The sequence below is a fragment of the Pseudorca crassidens genome, chromosome 1 (genome assembly GCF_039906515.1).
Source record: "Pseudorca crassidens isolate mPseCra1 chromosome 1, mPseCra1.hap1, whole genome shotgun sequence".
Classification (NCBI taxonomy): domain Eukaryota; kingdom Metazoa; phylum Chordata; class Mammalia; order Artiodactyla; family Delphinidae; genus Pseudorca; species Pseudorca crassidens.
In genome coordinates, this window is record NC_090296.1 from 187373339 (window position 1) to 187391965 (window position 18627).

General features: G+C 44.6%; 1 protein-coding gene across 24 annotated transcripts in view; it reads left to right on the top strand.

The window, feature by feature from the left end:
- The window catches only part of KIAA1217 (KIAA1217 ortholog), a 772703-nt gene that overhangs the window by 690731 nt on the left and 63345 nt on the right, over positions 1 to 18627 (top strand). For all 24 annotated transcript variants that reach the window (XM_067703131.1, XM_067703122.1, XM_067703241.1 and 21 more), the window contains one exon: positions 4458 to 5290. In XM_067703131.1, coding sequence (XP_067559232.1) covers positions 4458 to 5290 — 833 coding nt within the window. The remainder of the gene's footprint in view (positions 1 to 4457; positions 5291 to 18627) is intronic.

Here is an 18627-nt window from a genome sequence, read left to right on the forward strand (position 1 = left end):
CGACATCCCTGTGTGTGTTTGTACGTGTGTTATAGTTGTGTGGCATCGCCAGAAATTTGTAAAAGAGCTCTATTTAATTGGCTTAAAGGAAATTAAGTGCTTAAGTGAATACTCAAATATAAAAGAAACTCTCCAGAATGAGTTTCAGGCTCTCGTCATCTAGGAAATTCAGTATTGAATTAATATCTGGTGTTAAAGTTAGCTTAAGCTTGTTGGTTTGATACAGGTATGTCATTAGAGTCATCAACATTAGGTATAATACTTTCATTGTACCTGGATTTACTAGAAATCAAATAAGACCTTATTATTCCTGTTAAAAAGTTTGTCAGCAAGAAAAATAATGTGACAAAGCTTTTAAGTAAATAAAATAAAGGTAAATGAAGTAAAGAGTTTTGGTTAAACTCTATGGGAATAATGTTCTGGAAACGTCTGTCTGGAATAGTCTCTCCAGATTTTCGTACCTTGAAACTAAACTTAGTTCTAAGATAAGATTGAACTTAATTAAGAAAATAAATCTTGGGGCTTCCCTGGTGGCACAGTGGTTGAGAGTCTGCCTGCCCGATGCAGGGGACGCGGGTTCGTGCCCCGGTCCGGAAATATCCCACATGCCGCGGAGCGGCTGGGCCCATGAGCCATGGCCGCTGAGCCTGTGCGTCCGGAGCCTGTGCTCCGCAACGGGAGAGGCCACAACAGTGAGAGGCCAGCGTACCGCAAAATAAATAAATAAATAAATAGATAGATAAATAAATCAATCTTGAAGGTAAAGTGGTACAAAATCTGAATTTGGTTCTCTAAGAGGACAAAGTTTTCTTAAAATATTGAACTCCTGTTGGTAATAGATCATGAGTTTTTGTTTAAGTGACCTGTATTTGCCATTGGGATCTTTTATCTCTGGTTAAAACTTTTGATATTTTTGACAGATGTCCCAAAGATCAAGTTCTAAGTGGGATTCATTTGACCTCTGGCTAACGTTGGGGTTTTCTGGAGAGTCTCTGGAACACCTCAAATTACTTGTTTTCTCTCCATCTCAGAGAGAGGAATGTTAAACTAATTGGGCTTATTTGGTGTGAGGAATTGCGTGGGAGGCATTGTCAAATGGGTGGTGATAAAACTTCTTAGGTTGTACTGTATGGGTAAATGTTATTAACATATATATTCCAGAAATTATATGGAACTCCTAAAATTCTGGCACATCCTGGTAAATGATATCAGTCATAACTTTAGTAATTACCGTATTGTCATAGCCACAGCAGTAGTCAGTTTTCTATTCAGTTGCACTGTAATCCCAGCTGGCTGATGCCAAGGCAAAAAGGCATCCTTTTAACGGCTAGGTGATCCGTTGCTATCTATAGTTTTACAGTGGCTTTTGAATGACACTCCAGCTATTTTGTGAAGAAACAGGCCAGAATAATGAACTCCTTTATGTGCAAGCATTTGTACTATTCCCAGGGAAAATAAGGAAGGGAATGAGAGGACATGTTGCCTCAGACCTTAACTCCTCTGGCTGAGCTGGCTGTTCCAGCCGCTCCGGCCGTTACGCCAGTATATCCAACCCTTACACCACCTTCCATTCCTATCCAGGCCCAGGACTTCCCTCCTTATAGGATCAATTAGAAAATGCTGGGAATTCCCTGGCGGTCCAGTGGTTAAGGACTCAGCACTTTCACTGCGGTAGCCTGGGTTCAATCCTTGGTCGGGGAACTAAGATCCCACAAGCTGTGCAGCGCGGCCAAGAGAACAAAACAAAACAAGAATCCTGTGCTAGTTTCTGGGGCTCAGGGACTTGGTCTGGAATCGCCATCTAAGACCCAACGGGGCACCGGATTTGGGCCTGGAGCCACTTCTGGGACGGGTATTTTCCTTACGCCATTATCTCATGGGGGGCCTAAATGGAAATAACCAGCGTCTGGGTTTCTCAAACTTGTTTAGTTGGAAAGATTGCAGCCCTCCTTGTAGAGAGGATGCTCTACACCTGAAGCCCACTTGCCAGCACCCACAGCTGAACCAAATGGGGACCCCGGTGAGGGAAGAAGGCCCTTAGGAGAGCACTGCTCGTTAGTGCATCTTAGCAGGGCCTTGAAAGGGGAAACCAAGGCAAAAGGGTTGGAACGAAATTCAAGAAATTCAGCAAAACACATGAAGACCTCTCTGAATTTTTGGAAGGGATTTATCAGGCCTACACACATCATACTAATGCAGATCCTGAGGCCCCTGCACATATTAGAATGGTAAATTTGACCTTTTGGGGCAAAGTGCCTCGGATTTCAGAAGAACACTGCAAAGATTAGATGGTACATTTGGAATGAACCCATCTCAGTTGGTAGATGTTGCTTTGAAAGTGTTGAGGGAACAACAACAGAAGAAAGATACAAAACGAAATGCCACTTTTTTGGCAGTGGCCTTGGCTTCCTGGAAGGCAGGTAACCCGGAGAGGTAGGCCACGACTGGGGAAGGAACAATACGCTTATTGTGAGGAGTAGCATCGCTGGAAAACAGATTGCCCTCTGCTGAAACAACAGTAGAAGATGAGAGCCTCTCATGGTAGAGAGGATGCTCTGAATGAAGAGACCCAGGGACTCCCTTGGCCTTGAGGTACCCAACTCCCCACAGGAGCCAGGGGTGAAATTGACAGTGGGGGGATGACCTGATTGACTTTCTGACAGGCCTCACCCTGAAGTTTTTCAGCACAATAGGGTGACATCTGAGTCCCACCAGAACATGCTTTAAGCCAACAGATGGTACTTACGAACATCCCAGAAAAGGAGACCAAGCCCTTACCCCCAGAGTCTTAAAAATAACCCAGAGACTGCTGTCAGACCTCCAGGTAGGGACTCAACACAGAGGAACCTGCCCCACCGAGGACTGACAAATATTTACTCAAAGGCCTTGAGCCTCAGGAAATCTCAGATACCTGCTAGTGTTTGTGTGGACACCTTTTCAGGATCGGTGGAAGCATATCCCACCTGGACAGAAACTCTCTGAAGCGGTTAAAGCCCTCCTTAGCGAAATTATCCCCTGACTTGGATGAAGGCATTAAAACTGCATTCATCCTAGAGACGGCAATCAACAGGAAAAACCAAGAAAATGAATCATATATCAGAAAGGAGCGTTGCTAAAACATCAGGAGACATTTAACTTGGGATAACCTTGCTAGTTGCCATGCTGTGGATCAGTGGCTCCCAGAAGCAGGCTTAAATTAAACACCTTTAAAATATTGTATGGTACTCCATTCCAGGTGTGTGCCCAGGCAGGAGAATCTATAAACGCTAAAAGACCTAGCGGTTGCCAATTACATTAAAACTTTGGGCTCTATACTGACCTCTGCTCCTGAGTTTGACTCCAACAGGTCTGCCCATCCAACTGAAGTAGATGGGAATTCCATTGCAGCTGGAGAAGGGGCAACCAATTTCTTTAATTGTGTCCAAATAAATAGCACAGGAATTTATATGTATTAGGAACTGGAACCAAAAGCCCAAGTCAATTATGAATTAGACAACAAAGTGCTAATAGGTTTCATCGGGTTCAAATAGTTGTAGATAAACAAAGGCTGACAAAAGATTCTAAGGAATATTCGTCACCTCCGTTCAACAGGAAGTAACCAGCCAGAGTGGTCTTCCTCCCTTTTCCCACAAGATTGTGGAATGGACATTGACAATGGGGAATTATTATAGGGAAGAACCTTTTGTGTTCTATTACAAGTTAGTCACTAAAGGGATATTGCCTATAAGCTTAAAATATACATAATGGCCCATCTCTGGGAACCCTGACTCCCAGGTAGTGAGCATTAAGCTAAAATACCTTTGTTTAGCTCACAGGAAACATCCTGACCGGGCCCACCTGTGATTCCTTTCTGCAGGGAGAAAGAAGTTAACACCTTCCCTCTGGTGGCTGACCGGAAGCAGGAAATGTTTGACTTCACTCCCTCCCCTTTTAGTATAAAAGAAACCTGAATTCTAACTCAGGCAAGATGATTCTTTGGGGAATGGGTCCACCATCTTCTCGGTCTGCTGGCTTTCCAAATAAAGTCACTCTTCGTGCCCCAACACCTCACGTCTCGATTTATTGGCCTGTTGTGGGGCGAGCAGTACGAGCTTGGACTCTGTAACAGCATCTTCCCATTCTCTCTCTCTGATTCCGCTTCTGTCATCACATCTCCTTCCATGACGCTGACCCTCCTGCCTCTTTCACATATAAGTGAATGCATTGCATTACTTTCACATGATTGTGATTGCATTGGGTCCGCCTGGATAATCTCCCCAACTCAACATCCTTAACAGGGGGTATCTACAAAGGCCCTTTTGCCCTGTAAGGGGACATGGTTACAGGTTCCAGGGATTGAGGTGTGGACATCTTGCAGGGGCCACTCTTCAGCCTGCTTCATCAGGGAAGCCACACTGAGATGTCTCTAAAAACATGAATATCAAAGTCGATTTTCTAATTTCTTGTTTTCTTTTCAGATGCAGAGAGAAATCGTTTATGCAAGAGGAGATGGCCCTGGTGCCTCTCGACCTGGACCCGCAGCTCTTCTACCCCACGCCATTCCAAATTCTCCACCGTCCACTCCTGTGCCACATTCCATGCCTCCCTCTCCATCCAGAATCCCTTACGGAGGCACCCGGCCGATGGTCGTTCCTGGTAACGCCACCATCCCCAGGGACAGACTCTCCAGCCTGCCGGTCTCCAGATCCATCTCTCCCAGCCCCAGTGCCATCTTGGAAAGAAGAGACGTGAAGCCAGATGAAGACATGAGCTCCAAGAGCCTCGCGATGTACCGCAACGAGGGTTTCTACGCCGATCCTTATCTTTATCACGAGGGGAGGATGAGCATAGCCTCTTCGCACGGCGGGCACCCCCTGGATCTCCCCGATCACATCATCGGGTATCACCGTGCTGCAGTTCGTTCAGCCAGTGCTTACTGCAACCCTTCTTTGCAAGCGGAAATGCACATGGAGCAGTCACTGTACAGACAGAAGTCAAGGAAGTATCCAGAGAGCCTCTTGCCTACTCTGGGCTCCAAAACGCCCCCGGCCTCTCCTCACCGAGTCAGTGACCTGAGGATGGTGGAGATGCACGGTCTCCATAACGCCCACGGGCCCTCCCACACCATGCAGTCAGACCGGGTCTCACCCAGCCGCCAGGCCTTCAAAAAGGAGCCCGGCACCTTGGTGTACATTGAGAAGCCACGGACGACTCCAGGATTAGCCGGAATTGTGGACCTCGGCCCTCCTCTAGTTGAGAAGCAAGTGTTTGCTTATAGCACGGCTACGATACCCAAAGACAGAGAGACCAGGTAAGGCGGTGAGGGTGGCCAAGGGTGGGCCACGCCCACGTGCTGGTTTTGAGGGCTGCTTTACAGAAGTCGAACCAAGAGAACAGTGGTCAGCTGAGCTCCGGCCTTGAGCACTGTGCCCTGTGGGTACTGGCCGCTGCGGGGTAGGGGAGGAAGAATAGGACCAGAGGGCTGTTGTCAGCAGAGAGTTTCTAAATCCGGTGGTCGAGTGAGGCTGGGCAGTAGCCAGGCTAAAGGCAGGCAGGCACCCCAACAAGAGAGGTCAGAATGGGCCTCCCGAGTGTGGATCTAACGGCAGCATCGTTAATGTAAGTCTGAATACTTGAGAAGAAAATTATGATTTCAGAAACCATTCAGACAAATCATCAAAAGCTGATCATAACTGATCTCCCACGGAAAGTGAGTGAGCGGTTCGAGTGTTAACTGTTTGAAATGGCGGTTTTTGTTCTTCCTTGTGAAATGCAATTTTGTTTACTCATCTGGTTGTGAGAAATGAGAAGGGTGTGTCATCCAGGGTGATAAAAACATGAATTTGCATAAAAATAGGATGGTGTTGATGTAATACTCATTCAGGAGTGGTACAGAGATCAGCAAAATTTTTCTAGTGGATGTGACACTCCAGGAATTTAAATTTCTTTTTAAGTTTACATGTGTTTATAATTTACCAGCCCAGAACCTTCATACTACATCTTGAAAACCCTCAAGTCTGTAGAGTAATAGAAAAGCTAATCTTTTTTTTTTAATTTATTTTTGGCCGCATTGGGTCTTCGTTGCTGCGCGGGCTTTCTCTAGTTGCAGCGAGCGGGGGCTTCTCCGTTGTGGTGCGCGGGCTTCTCACTGTGGTGGCTTCTCTTGTTGCGGAGCACGGGCTCTAGGCACGTGGGCTCAGTAGTTGCAGCAAGTGGGCTCTAGAGCGCAGGCTCAGTAGTTGTGGCGCACGGGCTTAGTTGCTCCGTGGCATGTGGGATCTTCCCGGGCTAGGGATCGAACCCATGTCCCCTGCATTGGCAGGTGGATTCTTAACCACTGCACCACCTGGGAAGCCCCAGAAAAGCTACTCTTGATAGAGGGGATTTCTCTACCCTGAACTGGCTGACAGAAGGCAACATAATAATTATAAAAATCTGGTCAAAGAAACTGAGTCCAAAGGAGGGTTAAGCATTTGACCTGTTGTCATATGGGAATTCAGAAGGGGCATGAGAAATAAAATTCAGATATTCAGCCACTCAGTACCTCACTGGAACCACTGTTGCATCCTCCTTACCAAAACCGGTCATGTCACTTTCTACTACATGACCTTGTAAAAAGAAGGCCAGAATTGTGACTGGAATGTGATGGTATATCACTATCTTAATCACACAAATGGGAACGCTCTGTCCTCACTGGCAGAATTTTATCATGAAAGGGCCATCTCTTATCTGGTTCCAGAAGAAAGATTCCAGGAAAATGGAAAGAGAATAAACGTGGAAGTTGGGGGATTATCAATGTACCAATAAGCTCTAACCCTCTCTACACAGTTTAAAAAAAAAAAAACACAGCAACAGTGGGCTTCCCTGGTGGCGCAGTGGTTGAGAGTCCGCCTGCCGATGCAGGGGACACGGGTTCATGACCCCGTCCGGGAGGATCCCACATGCCGCGGAGCGGCTGGGCCCGTGAGCCATGGCCGCTGAGCCTGTGCGTCCGGAGCCTGTGCTTCACAACAGGAGAAGCCACAGCAGTGAGAGGCCCGCGTACGGTTAAAACAAAGAAACAAACAAAAGAACAGCAACAGTGACTGGCTTGAACTAGAGTGAAGTGGTTTATAGACAAGAGCTACCAAATATTCAAGGAACAAGAGGTTACAAATTGTCTTTGCTCTGCTGCTGTAGTACTGGTTGTAAGGGCTACAGGTAACTTGGCTCTTTAGTTAACTGCTTGCAAGGTCAGCAGGAGCCACATCTGATACCGATGGGGCAGATTGCACGTTTCCCAGAGATCCTGTACATGGCGCTGGATTCCATGACAGAATGAGACTTTGCATTGTTTCCCTTGTGGAGGGAGGGTATACATTCTTTGTGTGGAAAGAAGGATGAAACAGGTATTTGCTGAGAGAAGAATAGAAGAATAGATGATGGCAGAGACAAGGCTATGTGGTTACCAAACCATATTTTCTTTTCCTCTGGGGCACAAAACTATCTGCACCTCCGAGCCTCCCTTGCAGTTAAGTGTGGCCATGTGAGTGGGTTCTGGCCAATGGCAAGTGGGTAGAGTTGATGTAAACTGTCTCCAAGAATAGTTCCTATTAAAAAATCTGCATGGGAAACAAGAAAAACGATGACAGGCTTGATTATGCAGGACTAAGGAAAATGAAGACTCGGAAAAAGGTATTTATTCTCTCCTTGCCCAAGTCCTTAGGAAGTTAAATTCTAAGAAGCAAAGAAAGGGATGCCTCCCACGACCATAGAAAGCTGAGGGGTGTGGGATAAATACTGAGGCTCTTTGAACAGACCAGTGTCACAACCAGAGGGAAGTCCACCAAGACGTGCCTTAAGGCTGTAGGGAGCTTGCGCCCTGTGCTTCTAACAAAGGGTAACACATCTGCCCCGGTGGGCTGTGCGGCACTGGTTGGGAAATGTGTGTCACTGATAGGAAGGGACTTGGAGTCATAAGAATTTAGTCCAGGAAATAATAAGAACTGTCCGTCTCCAGGGCCAGAATCCGTCCTCCCCCACCACCCTGCTGACCCACCTCGTGGGAATGAGATGATCGTGAGCTTGATTCCACTGTTTATCACATCCAGCCACATGCACCCTGCTGAGCGCCAGGCACGCTCTGGCCAACGATGGCGTCTGGCTTCTCGCTCAGCACCTAGTTCATCGTCACGCATGTGGTTACCACGTGCATATAACTGAACATCACTGAACCCAGTTCCCAGGATTGGGTTATGGGTGGGACCAAAATGAAGGGCCCTCTGCTATGTGGAGTTGCCTCTGTACTGCTCCCTGATCAGAGTCTTGAAGAATTTTAGCCTTCGGTAGCATCGGTATATTTTCAGGGCCTCTGCTTCCTCAGGTTTCTGTTTTTTAAGGAAGCTCAGAAAACGCTATGGGTTTCTGTCTTATGTGTTAGCAACTCCTTTTAGAAAATCTAAGTTCTTATTTCTAGAAAAACAAGGATTAGGAAAGTTGACTAAAGATTAATGTTCACCTAAAATACACTGTCATGATCACTGCCGTATTCTGACATATGGTTGTAATTCAGAATATGATTTCACATTTTTGAATTCATTCCTGTAAATGTGGAATAGCAGAGGAGGAATTTTATCTCACATCTTGTCTAGGTGATTTCTCACCACAGGCTAGATTCCCTTCTCCTGTAGCCCTACACACGCGTGTGCACACGCGCGCGCACACACACACACACACACACACACACACACACACACACACACCCCGTCTACATTTAGAGTTGGTATTACTGAAACACCTAAACATTCCCACTGACTCAACCCAGGCACGTGACAAAAGTATGTAAAGAATGATTCTCGAGTAAACACTTGAGTCTGGACATTGTGCTGCTAACACTGCTACCCACCACCCCACTGTTACCTGGACAGGTCGGAATGCGCCATACTTCCTCTTTTTCAGCTGCAATTGTAAACTCTTGGAAAGCTGGATGTCTAGGCTGAAATGTAGTCCTGCTGGGTAATATAAGAACACTGACGATAGCTATCATTTATTGAGAGTCTTTTATGGACCAAGCGTGATGTTAAGTAGTTTCCATACATCATCCGATGTAACCGCACTGGATGACGATCCAGTGCGGTATGTACTATCATCATCCCTATTTTACAGATGCAGAAACAGAGCTCAGAGAGGTTAAGTAACTTGCCCAAGGTCACAAAGCCAGTAAGTGGCATAGAATGTCCAGGTACATTAAGGAATCCATACTTTTTACCTCTGTGCAGTATTCTGCCTGCTGGGTGAGAACTGTGAGCCCCACCTTCACCCAGCAGAGAAGTGAATTTGGGAGTGAATTCGAAGCATTTCAACCAGGACAAAATGCTAAGTAGCTGGGCTTCCCTGGTGGCGCAGTGGTTGAGAGTCCGCCTGCCGATGCAGGGGATGCGGGTTCGTGCCCCGGTCCGGGAGGATCCCACATGCCGCGGAGCGGGTGGGCCCGTGAGCCGTGGCCTCTGAGCCTGCGCGTCCGAAGCCTGTGCTCTGCAACGGGAGAGGCCACAGCAGTGAGAGGCCCACGTACCGCGAGAAAAAAAAAAAAAAGCTAAGTAGCTGCTCTGAAAGGATATTTACAATCATCAACATGGTAGAATTTGCATAATTATGCTGCTAAATATATACATGTCATTTAAAATATAACTGTCCCAGCTAGTATATTAGCAGAATTATGCAGAGATAGGGGAAGAAAGAAGAGAACACTCTTGGTAGATTTTATTTTGAAAAAAATGAATGTGAGTACCATGTCAAAGAAAATTTTAAAAACAAGAACACCAGAAACAATTACTGAAGCGCACAATTATAATCCATTGTTACACCTATACAGTGGCGCTGTTTTAGGTGTATTTAGTCTGTGCAAGTAAATATTTGTAAAGAAGCTCCAACCCCTAACAGTAACTTCGTGAGCACAGGGTCCTGTAACGTGTCAAACCAATTCCTGTTGCAATTTCATAATATTAAAAAGCAAATCCGAGTGTTTTTTATATGAAACTCTCAAGTGAAATTTTACTTCTAAGATGTGAAGCTACAAAAACACAGGAGGGAGACTGAGGAATCTGTAGAGATACTTTCTTGGGGCACTGCTGGATTCATATACTCTTCAGAAGAGCACTTCTGTGAAATAGCCCATTAACTGCAGAGTGTTTGAAATCAGAGAGAAAAATTTTCTTTCTCATCTGTACTCAGGAAACTTCCAACGGTAGCTTTTTTTTTCTTTTGAACGCAATTTTGTAATAGCTCTATTGACTTGAAAATGAGTTAAAGACAAAGTAATTTCCCCTTGACCTTGTACGTAGCTCATGTGCTTCGATTTAATGAATTTGGCATCTCTTATAAAGATGCTTCCACAGAGCATCTAGCGGTGACAAATTATATATAGGAGATGTGGAAAAAATAGTGTAGAACATATATGATGGTAGCATCTTCCTCCCAAGACGGCCATGGACTTTGGGGTAGGAAAGCGGATTACAACTGCTTTGACCTTCAGAATAGTATGGTTGTCTCTCAGTATCTATGGGGATTGGTTCCGGGAGCCCGTGGATACCCAAATCCGCAGATGCTCAAGTCCCTTATTTAAAAGGGCATAGTTCAGTCAGCCCTCCATATCCGTGGTTCCACATCCACGGATTCAACCAATCTGCAAAATTCTTTCTGCGGTTGGTTGAAACTGAGGTCGCAAAGCCTGCGAATATGGAGGGCTGACTGTAATTCTCAAGTCTGAGCTTCTAGAAGGAAAATGACCTTGAGTGCTGAGGTGGTTTTACCCAGATGATTTCCTTTCAGCAAGGCCTCCAGGAAGAGAGTGGGTCCATGTGACTAAGAGCCCCTGTGCAAGGGAGACAGTGTGTGACAGGTGACTGTGGGCGTGAGGCTGTGTCTTGCCAAGGTTATAAAATTACTTCATTAAACAGCATCATCATCCCTATCCATGGCACATAAAACAGCCCTTAAGAACTGTAAAACGCTAGGACGTTTATGTTTTGCTATTTTGTATTTATAGCCCGGCTCATATAATGTGAAATATCTCTATCGAAATAACACTCAAAATTCAAGGGTGCTCACTGCAAAGTGACTAATAGCTCTCCTTCCAAATGTATAACAGATTCCTCCTAATAAAGTATTTTTCAAGACATGGTAAACTTGAACTGAGATCATACTTTTTACACTGTTCTGCACCTACAGTAGCTAAATTCAACAGACTAGTCAAGAATTCACTTGGGAGCAGATTCTTGCCTGTCTGGGCACTTGTATGTGGAGGAAAAGAAGCCACATGACAGCTGCTGTGATTTCTAAGGCATCGCAGATTTAGAGAAGTAGAATCCCGTGCCTTAGAATGAAAGGGAAGGAAAATTTCTATGTACAGGAGGAAGCCTGCATGCTAACTGGTAGCTTGGGTCTGTTCTGAATCATTTAACATCACTTTCTCATTTTATGAGCATGAAGTATTATTGTGTTGGTAGCTTTGAGGAATAGGATACATCCTCGGTTTACCAGTTAATTGAAAGTCTGAATTCATATTTGTGTCATTTAAAATGTTCACAGTGCCTGGCATACCTTTGAAGATTTTCTAAACTATGTTAGATATCCTGCTAGAGAGGTGATTCTGAAAAAGAATGGTTAATTTGTTTCTCCTGATTGTATAGTCAAAAGGGAGCTATATCAGACGTCTTGTAAGTGGTTAGACTTGGGACCTTCCCAGAGCAAGGTTTCTTAACTTCTGCACGCTTGGTATTTGGGGCCTGTCCTGTGCATTATACGATGTTTAACAGCATCTCCAGCCTCCCCGCATCCCACTAGATGCCAGTAGCAAACTCCCATGAAATGCTGCCCCAGTCGCAACAACCGAAGATGTATGTCTCCAGACATTGTGAAATGCTGTCAAATCCAAAACGTGGATCTTGGTGATGATTAGCTCAGTTCTACCCTTTCCCTCGTGGTAAAGCAGCTTCATTATTGTTAGAACTTGCTGTTATCTTTGGTTCAACCAACCTGTGATCAGTCATTCATTGAGAGGCAGTCACGTGCCATGTTTATGAACATGGTCTCCAAAGCCAGATAGCCTGGGTTCAAGTGCCTGTGCTAACACTTGTTAGCAGTTGCAAACTTTGACAGATCACTGAGTCTTGCTCTGCCTCAGCTTGCTCATCTGTAAAATAGAGATAATAATAGCACCTACCTCATAGGATGGAGCAACTCATTACAGTTAAGTGCCTTGTGCCATGCCTGGCGTAGCATAAGTGCCGAGTTCCTACTTTGAACAAAGCACTCCACTAAATGCTACTAAGCCCAGAGGTGAATACACAGAAATGGTAGGACAAGGACTGTGCCAGAGGAAGCAGGGAGACAAATTGTTAACTATAATGCTAGGAAGAATATAAAGCAGGTGGGCGGGGGATACAGGAGAGAGGAAAAGTAAGTGCGCACAGAGAATGGAATTAGGTGGGATGAAAGATCCAGTTGAGAATGTGTAGGCTCTCAAAGCCACTTTTCAGTCCCTATCAGGAGAATAGTGGGGGTCGTACGTTGTCTTGGGACCAGGTGCCAAGAGACAAGCCAGGATTACAGCATCTTCTTAAAATTGCACCTGAGCTGTATGACGGATGCCAAACCGGGTAGCGCTGAAATTATTAGGTTATCTGATGCCTGTTTTGATGCCTAACAGTGCCTGACTGATTCAGTTATTGCCTGAATTGCTTTCCTGGGTAGCTCTAATTAGGGATCAATACATGGTTATTGAGCTCTTTGTGTGCTTAGCTGGGGACTGATTGCTTTGCAGGGTACAAAGAAACTTAGATGTGTCCCCACCTACAAGGAATACGAACTGGGGAAGACAGTCATAAAACATTAAAAGCATAATACGAATGTGTAAGCTATGCCACGGTTAAGCGCAGGAAGCTTCTGAGCTACGAATGCTTATTAAATAACTGGTTTTTAAGAACAATCCCAACAATAGGATTTCATTCGTAGGTGTTGCCCAGGGATGATCTCGTCACCCTAAGAGCGGCAGTGTCTCCTGGTGAAGTGGAGAGAAGAGAGGAGGCTGTACAAGTCACTAAGGGGGACGGTGTCTTTCCCTGAGGCTGGAGGTGCAGGGGGAGATCTGTTCCCAGCATCTCCCAAGTTCAGCTGGAAAGTCAGGACACGTTTTCCTTGAAAACAATGAGGAACAATGAAAGGACTAATAATACACTGTAGGTTAAAGAGGCTTCCATGGGCCAGCTGGAAATCCAACCACCATTTTATTCCAAGTTCTAAACAATGAAAGTAGACGAAAACTTTGCAGTTACAAGCCTACCATAATTTGGGGACGGCTTGTACATAATTAATTCCAAAGAAGTGATACAGAGAGTGATTGCTGTGAGTTCAGAAATGGGAGCATTTTCCTGAACTTAGGCTGGGCTGGAAGCCTTCATGAGAATGCCAAGATGGACTCGCATTTAAGGAATTTACATAATGGAATGAAAAGATACCATTTGGAAAGACAGATTGATCTCTATTCAAAATTTGCTGTATTTCTTCCATTATGCTTCCTATAAAAATGACATCTAGATATGATGTTTTGGCAGTCTCAGAGCGCATAGGTGCTGATAAATTGAATTATGATTTCATTCACAGGAATATAACTTTATGGTTAAGTCATATTTGCTAGACATTCCTTAGGCTGCTGAGTTCATTCAAGAGCTGTCTGACAAACGTGATATTCAACCAACTGACAAATGTCTGAAGCTAGCCCTACTCTTATCCAAGGGGTATTCTATCAAAAATACCGGTGGAATGACTGCCACAAGCTCTGTGTTACTTTAAACAAATCAGTTTCTCAAAAGGGAAAGCCATCCTCTGTCACTAATTAGGTGACATTAAAATGCATCCCTGTATCTCCTCTGAATATTCAGGAGGTGCTGTCCATCAGACACCTTAGGTCTGAAACCAGAAACTAAGTCAGAGCAACCTAGATTCTGTGAGATTCAGATAAGCCCCTTTCCTTGCCAACTAAAACGTCTTTCTTCAAAGAGAAGAGGAATAAATGTTTAGGTACAGGTTCAGCCTGGTAAGATCAACTCACTGCAGAATTGGTGTGACTATGACCCAACCTGAAGATGGGGCTCATCTAAAAATAGCCTGACGGCCCAGCAGCTGAATAATCCAGGGCTGCCATGATGTCCCAGCCATTTAACCCCTCTTGTGATTAGTTGTCCTGCTCTCTGGTGGAGTTTACAGAGATTACACTTGTCCTTATTTGAGTTTTGGACTTGATTTTTCATGAATGAAGTGATTCAAAAATATAGCCAGGTCTAAGCATTAATTTGAATTTCCAAAAATTTGGGTCTTAAAAAGTCTTTATTGACTCTTACAGGGCCAACATGTATTGCCAGTAATATCTACTCTTTCTCCCTGTCCATCTTCAGAGCTGAAGGGATGCAATCTCTTTTTTTTAAGTTTATTTTCTTGAAGTATAGTTATTTACAATGTTGTGTTAATTTCTGCTCTACAGCAAAGTGATTCATATTCTTTTCCATTATGGTTTAATCACAGGATATCGAATATAGTTAGTTCCCTTGTTGTTTATCCATCCTATATATAATAGTTTGCCTCTGCTAATCCCGAACTCCCAATCCATCCTTCCCCCAACCCCCTTTCCCCTTGGCAACCACAAGTCTGTTCTCCGTGAGTCTATTTCTGTTTCATAGATAAATTCATTTGTGTCATATTTTAGATTCCATATGTAAGTGATATCATATGGTATTTGTCTTTGTCTGACTTCACTTAGTGTGATAATCTCTAGGTCCATCCATGTTGCTGCAGATGGCATTTTTTCATTCTTTTTTGTGGCTGAGTAGTATTCCATTGTCTGTATGTAACACATCATCTTTATCCATTCATGTGTCAGTGGACGTTTAGGTTGCTTCCATGTCTTGGCTATTGTGACTAGTACTGCTGTGAACATTGGGGTGTATCTTTTTGAATTAGACTTTTCATCTTTTCTGGATATATGCCCAGGAGTGGGATTGCTGGATCATATGGCAACTCTATTTTTAGTTTTTTAACTGTTTTTCAAAGTGGCTGCACCAATTTACATTCCCACCAACAATGTAGGATAAAGGGGTTCGATCTCTTAATTGCAGACTTTTAGAAGGAGAAACAGGACACTTCCCAAAGGACCAATGATTGCTGCTTCTCTGGTCAAATGATGTTTTCACTGTCATGCAGCCTCAGGTTTTTTTGTCTTTGTAATAAAGGCAGTGTGTCCCTACTCCTGCAACAAGCACAGGGATCTAAGAAGACCAAAAAAAAAAAAGAGAGAAAGAGAAAGAAAAACTCATGAGAGAGACCAAGTATAGGAAATGCCTTCCTTCTTTTCCCTAGGAATCATTATCTTATCTCTTTGGAGTCCACCCTGAGAATCTGTGGATCAAAAGCAGGTGGGAAGGGCTTCCCTGGTGGCACAGTGGTTAAGAATCCGCCTGCCAATGCAGGGGACATGAGTTCGAGCCCTGGTCCAGGAAGATCCCACATGCTGCAGAGCAACTAAGCCCTTGTGCCACAATTACTGAGCCTGTGCTCTAGAGCCTGTGAGCCACAACTACTGAGCCCATGTGCCACAACTACTGAGCCTGTGCTCTAGAGCCCGCAAGCCACAACCACTGAGCCCGCACGCCTTGAGCCCGTGCTCCGCAACAAAGAGAAGCCACCATAATGAGAAGCCTGCGTGCCGCAACTAGAGGAAGCCCGTGTGCAGCAACGAAGACCCAATGCAGCCAAAAATAAATAAATAAATTTATTATTAAAAAGAAAACAGGTGGGAGTGGGGAGCTTCCTTCTGCAGCCCCCGTAGGATCACTCAAGAGACCATAACCCTGTATCCTCTGATACCTTCACTCATTGGAAGGTCAAATACAGGTCTGTATTCAAGTAGCCAGAACGTGAACAAACAGCTACTCATACTGGTTTGTACCTGTACAAAAAAAAAAAAAACTGCTCTGTCACTTCCAGAGCAGGAATATTAAAAATTGCCCTCAGGGAAGAGGAAGAAAACGCAAAGCACATGATATCATAAGGCAGGGTGTAGGCTTGCCCTGGGGAGCGAAGGCGCTCGTCAACTGGGAAGTGGAGCCTCACCCCAGATGGTGGGTGAGTCACAGGAGGTGGCCCAGAGCCCTGCTGGGAGCCCTGGATGGGGGAGGGGGTACACGTGACCAGCTGTGTTTCCTTAGACCCTGCCTTGCCAGTAAGCCTCGGTGTCCTTGTTGTGACCAGGGGATGGCAACTAGGACCTCCTACGGGTTCTGTTGAAATGAAAACGGGTGTAAAATTGCTTTGTGAACTGGAAAGTTCTCCATAAATAAGAGACTTTATGACATACACCGTGAAGCCATAGCCCCTTTGCATAAAGGAGCAGTAGCGCACGGGCCGTTTGGAGACTGTGTGTCTGAGGCACTGTGTGTCCAGAGGCTGGCTTAGGTCCGTATTCTGGTCTCAGCCAGAACAGCCCGCCCAGACAGTAGGTTGTGAAATAGATTAAAGGCGACCTGGAGTTTTTCCAGGTGCAGTTGCTATGCTGCGCAGAAGCCTCCCCTCACGGAAGTCAGCCATTGTGCCTGTCAGGAGCGCAGGCCCGGGCGTGGCTGAGTTTTGCCCAGCCTGCTGGGCCTGCCACACATTTTTTTTTTTTTTGCTTCAGTCAAGATCACCAGACCAGAATGGAAAGAAAACCAGGGGCGTCTAAAATAAGTTCCTTCTAACTAGACAATTGTGTGAGTCTAGAATTCTGCATCTGGCAGGATGCGGTTCTCCTTGGGTTATGGGGGTGAAGAGAAGGGGCGCCTCTATTTAACAAGGGGTGGGAGCCCCTTGGGGGAAGGCGGGCCGTGTTTCCTCTGTGTGCCAAGTTCATTCAGCTGCTTACGTTTCCTGCCGTGACCTCGTTCGCTGGCTTCCTGTGTTTGAACTTCCTGGGACTTTTCTTGCCTCTGGCATTTTGCATTTGCTCTTCCTTTGCCTTGTGCTTCCTTCCACCTTCATCTACCTGGATGGCTCCTCCCTGACGTCAGGGCTTCACCCGAAGGCCATGAGCTCAGCAAGGCACACCTACACACGTACCAGTGCACATACACATAACCGTATGATTAGTATGTCGATATTACAAATAATATATTACATTATAAACAAGTAATATCTGTATATATATATATGTACATACATATATATATAGGCTTGGCTAAAAAGTTCATTCAGGTTTTTCTGTGATATTGTATGGAAAAACCCGAAGGAACTTTTTGGCCAGCGATATATATCTATATCTATATCTATATAGATATTTTTTAACTATGTTGTACCATTACTTTCAACCCCTAGAATGTAAATTCCACCAGGGTAAGCCCTTTGTTTTATTTATTTATTTTTATTTATTTATTTTATTGGAGTATAATTGCTTTACAGTGTTGTGTTAGTTTCTGCTGTACAATGAAGTGAATCAGCTCTATGTATATATATATCCCCTCCTTCCCACCTCCCCCACCTCCCACCCATCTAGGTCATCACAGTGCACCAAGCTGAGCTTCCTGTGCTTTATAGCATGTTCCCACTTGCTAGCTGTTTTACACATGGTAGTGTATATATGTCAATGCTAATCTCCCAATTCGTCCCACCCTCCCCTTCCCCCCGTGGGTCCACATGTCCCTTCTGTATGCCTGTGTCTCTATATCTGCCCTGCAAATAGGTTCCTCTGTACCATTTTTCTAAATTGCACATAAATGCGTTAATATACAATATTTGTTTTTCTGGCTTCACTCAATATGACAGGCTCCAGGTCCATCCACATCTCTACAAATGACCCAATTTTGTTCCTTTTTATGGCTGAGTAATATTCCATTGTATATATGTACCACATCTTCTTTATCCATTTGTCTGTCAGTGAGCATTTAGGTTGCTTCCATGACCTGGTTACTGTAAATAGTGCTGCAATGAACACTGGGGTGCATGTGTCCTTTTGAATTATGGTTTTTTCAGGGTATATGCTCAGTAGTGGGATTGCTGGGTCGTATGATAGTTCAATTTTTAGTTTAAGGACCCCCCATATTGTCCTCCGTAGTGGCTGTATCACTTTACATTCCCACCAGCAGTGCAAGAGTGTTCCCTTTTCTCCACACCCTCTCCAGCATTTATTGTTTGTAAATTTTTTGATGATGGCCATTCTGACCGGTGTGAGGTGATACCTCATTGTAGTTTTGATTTGCATTTCTCTAATAATTAGTGATGTTGAGCATCTTTTCATGTTCCTCTTGGCCATCTGTATGTCTTCTTCGGTGAAACGTCTATTTAGGTTTTCTGCCCATTTTTTAATTGGGTGGTTTGTTTTTTTGATATTGAGCTCCATGAGCTGTTTATATTTTGGCGTTTAATCCTTTGCTGCTTTGTTTGCAAATATTTTCTCCCATTCTGAGGGTTGTCTTTTCGTCTTGTTTATGGTTTCCTTTGCAGTGCAGAAGGTTTTAAGTTTAATTAGGTTCTATTTATTTATTTTTGTTTTATTTTCATTACTCTAGGAGGTGGGTCAAAAAGATCTTGCTGTGGTTTATGTCAAAAAGTGTTTTTCCTGTTTTCCTCTAAGAGTTTTACACTGTC